The following is a 3,818-nucleotide window of genomic DNA, read 5'->3' on the forward strand; positions in this document are numbered from 1 at the left end:
TAAACAATATCGGGTGCCTATTGTAATAACTTTGACTGATCTTACACTGTTAATATATCCATAACAGTTAAGTATGACGGAGACAACTTTCACACGTCTGAATCTCTTTATTGGAACTCTCCGACTGCCAATGTAGTCAACATCCGGGGATTACAGCATAACTTAGTCACCACTAGATGGCACTGCTTAACTACAGATAATATGAAATGCGCAGTTAACATGTATAGTATCAATATACTATACTCCTTCCCCTTAAGCTGTGAAGTTTCCCCTAATAATAAACTCCTAACTTAAACAAAATCTTTGCTACAGCAAATTACTTTCCAATATTGTAACTAAATAATTACTGCCAACACAACCTATTTGACCCATAATTGCCGTTTACATTTCAGTCTCAGGAACTCTTTTTCACATTTGTCTCTGAACAGGAACTCTTTTGTTTTAGGGACCATGTTTCTCAGAAACTGACTGATCACAAAGTCAGTCGTTTAGGAGGCGCCCTCTCTCTCGAAGGGTACCTGTGCCCAAACACCTCAGGGGAAATGGCTGCTCGGTCGGCAGGTGTCACTGCCTTGTCACAGGCCACTGAGCCTGGTAAGGGTGTTGCAAACGCCTTAGCCTGCATTTGTGTCAACGGTGTAGCTTCAGGTGAGTACGGGCTACCACCTACTGCTCCAGGTGTGCCTTTCCCCCCTAAGTCCGCATGAACCACTGCAGGGTAGTTGTTGGTGACGTCCATCTGCTCATCCTGAACCTCAAATGTCTCTGGACTGGACGGTCGGTTGTACAGCAGATGGTCGATGTGGACTGAGCGTCGGTTCACTCCATTCCACACCAGGTAGGTCACTGGTCCGAGTCGTTTTTCCACTGTTCCTTTCGTCCACCTCTCCTTTCCTCCACGGAAATTTCGGATCAGAACTGAATCACCCTCAGACAGATGTCTCAGCTTGGAGGCAGTTTGATCATGGTAGTCTTTCTGTTTTTGTTGTTTGGCTTCCACCACTCTAGCAAGATCTGGTTTCAGTAAGCTGAACCTGGTCCTGATCTGACGTTTGAGGAACAGTTCAGCTGGTGCACAACCAGTAACGCTGTGTGGTGTACTCCTGTAGGCCAACAGGAAGTTGGCTAGCCGGTGCTGCATTGTTATAGTGACATTATGTTTCTTCTCATCGAGCACTTGTTTCAGCAGTGATGCTTTCACTGTCTGGACTGCTCGCTCTGCGGCTCCATTAGAAGCGGGATGGTATGCTGGTACCAAGGTCTGCTTTATGCCGTTGCTTTGCAGGAATGTTTTGTACTCCTGCGAGGTAAATTGCGGACCGTTGTCGGAAACAATCTCCTCGGGGAGACCGTAGGCAGAAAAGATGTTCCGCAGCACCTCAATCGTTTTTGCGGCTGTGGATGTTGCCATGGGAATTACCTCAAGCCATTTCGAATGAGTGTCCACTAACACTAGGAAGTGGTGCTGATCCTTCTCTGCAAAGTCAATATGTAGCCTCTGCCACACCCTAGCAGGCCACTGCCAACAGTGTAGTGGTGCTGCTGCTGGTAGTTTCCTCACACTCTGACAAGCATCACATTGCTGTACTGCATGTTCTATCTCACTGTCTAGCTGGGGCCACCACAAGTAGCTCCTGGCTAAGTTCTTCATCTTGCACCCTCCAGGGTGCCCTTGGTGTAGGTCATGCAGTAGTCGTTCTCGGTGTGCTGGCGGGATGATCACTCGAATTCCCCACAGAATGCATCCTTGTTCCACAGACAGTTCATTCCTTCGGGTGAAGTATGGTTTCAGTGTCTCATCCTTGATGGAACTTGGCCAACCGGACCGAGTCAGCTCCAGTACCTTGCATAGGACTGGGTCCTTTAGAGTGCTCTGTGCAATCTCTGTAGCCTGCACGGGGAGCTCATCTACTAATGAGAAATAAAAGATACTACTCTCCTCTGCTGTATTATCCTTTTCCTTCCCTGGCAGTCTAGATAATGCATCTGCGTTTGCATTTTCCGCTGACGTCCTGTACTCTATACTGTAGTCATAAGCCATCAGTCTCAGGGCCCATCGCTGCATTCGCAAAGCGGCTAGTGTGGGGATTTCAGACTTGGGTCCTAAGATGGCAAGGAGGGGTTTATGGTCAGTTACTAAACTGAACTTGCGGCCATACAAGTACTTATGAAATTTGGTCACGCCAAATATTATGGCCAAAGCCTCCTTCTCTATCTGACTATAGTTACTTTCTGCCCCTGTCAGCGTGCGCGATGCAAAGGCGATGGGTTTCTCGTCCCCGTTTTCCATTATGTGTGACATGACCGCACCAATCCCATAAGGGGATGCGTCACAAGCTAATCTCAGGGTTTTCTTGGTGTCATAGTGAACTACTACTGAGCTCTTCACTAGCTGTTCTCTTGCATTTTTGAATGCTGCTGCGCACTCAGGTGTCCATTTCCAGTCGACTTCGTTCTTTAGAAGTTGGTGTAGCGGTTGCAGTACAGTCGACAGGTCTTTCATGAAACGGCCATAATAGTTCAACAGTCCTAAAAATGACCGTAGCTCTGTGACATTTGTAGGCTGGGGTGCATTTACTATGGCGGCCACCTTTGTCTCAGTGGGGTGCAGTCCCTCTTTATCTATCAGATGCCCCAGGTACTCTACCTTCTCCTGCATGAAGTCGCATTTTGCTCTTTTTACTCTCACCCCGAAGCTCTCCAGCCGGCTTAGTACCTCCTCTAGGTTCCTCAGGTGCTCAGCTCTTGTTCTGCCCGTGACCAGTATGTCATCTAAGAAGCAGGTCACATGCTCTAAGCCTTGTAAGATCTGGTCCATCACATTCTGAAACATAGAAGGCGCACTGCACACCCCATATGAAAGTCTATGATAGACATACAGTCCTTTGTGAGTATTTATTGTCAAATACTTCTCGGAGTCCTTCTCTAACTCAAGCTGTTGGTAGGCATGTGACAGGTCTAATTTGCTAAAGAGAGTGCCCCCGGCCAATGTGGCAAAGAGATCTTCGGCGTTCGGTAGTGGATAGCTCTCCTCCTCGACACTTTGATTTACTGTGACCTTATAGTCACCACAGATACGAATCGACTTGTCTGATTTGGGTACCACTACTATTGGGGCAGCCCACTGGCTATGTTCAATCTTTGAGATAATACCTGCTTTTTCTAACCTGTTTAACTCTTTCTCGACTGCGTCTTTTAGTGCATATGGCACTGGTCTGGCCTTCCTGAAGACCAGTTTGGTATCTGGCTTTACTGTGATGCTGGCCTTAAACTCACGAATAGTGCCAGGCTCCTCCGAAAACACTGCTTTATGTCTCTGCAACACTGCCTCTACATCTGCGTTATTACAACCCCCTGCTGGTATAACTGAGAATATGCTTGCCCAGTCTAACTTGAAGTTTGTGAGCCAGTTACGGCCAAGGAGAGCTGGTCGGTCACCTTTCACTATCACTAGGGGTAAATCACCACTCTGGTTCCCATATTTCGCCCTGACAGTCACTTGTCCCATCAAGGGAATGTTCTCACCGGAAAAGGTTGACAACCGCACTTTACTTTCTCTCAGTGGCAGATGAGAGAGATGTTTCTTATACACTATCTCAGAAACAAGTGTTACGGCAGCTCCTGTGTCAAGCTGCATCTCTAAAGGGTTTCCTTCTAACTTGACATTTACTCTAATGTCCTTTTTCTCATTTCCCACGGTATACGTGGTGTACACTGTATTCATGAAATAAGGCCCGAACAGTTCATCACCATTTCCTGCGGTGTCATTTGGACTGCTGTGTTCAGCCACATACTGTGTATGTCCCTGCCTATTTTTA

General features: G+C 47.1%; 1 protein-coding gene across 1 annotated transcript; it reads right to left on the reverse strand.

The window, feature by feature from the left end:
* Nucleotides 1–472: 472 nt before the first annotated feature.
* On the reverse strand, nt 473–3,508 carry LOC121717936 (uncharacterized protein K02A2.6-like). The gene has a single exon (XM_042102648.1). The coding sequence runs from the start codon at nt 3,506–3,508 to the stop codon at nt 473–475; it is 3,036 nt and encodes a 1,011-aa protein (XP_041958582.1).
* Nucleotides 3,509–3,818: the final 310 nt, after the last annotated feature.

The sequence above is a fragment of the Alosa sapidissima genome, chromosome 9 (genome assembly GCF_018492685.1).
Source record: "Alosa sapidissima isolate fAloSap1 chromosome 9, fAloSap1.pri, whole genome shotgun sequence".
In the NCBI taxonomy this organism is placed as follows: Eukaryota; Metazoa; Chordata; class Actinopteri; order Clupeiformes; family Clupeidae; genus Alosa; species Alosa sapidissima.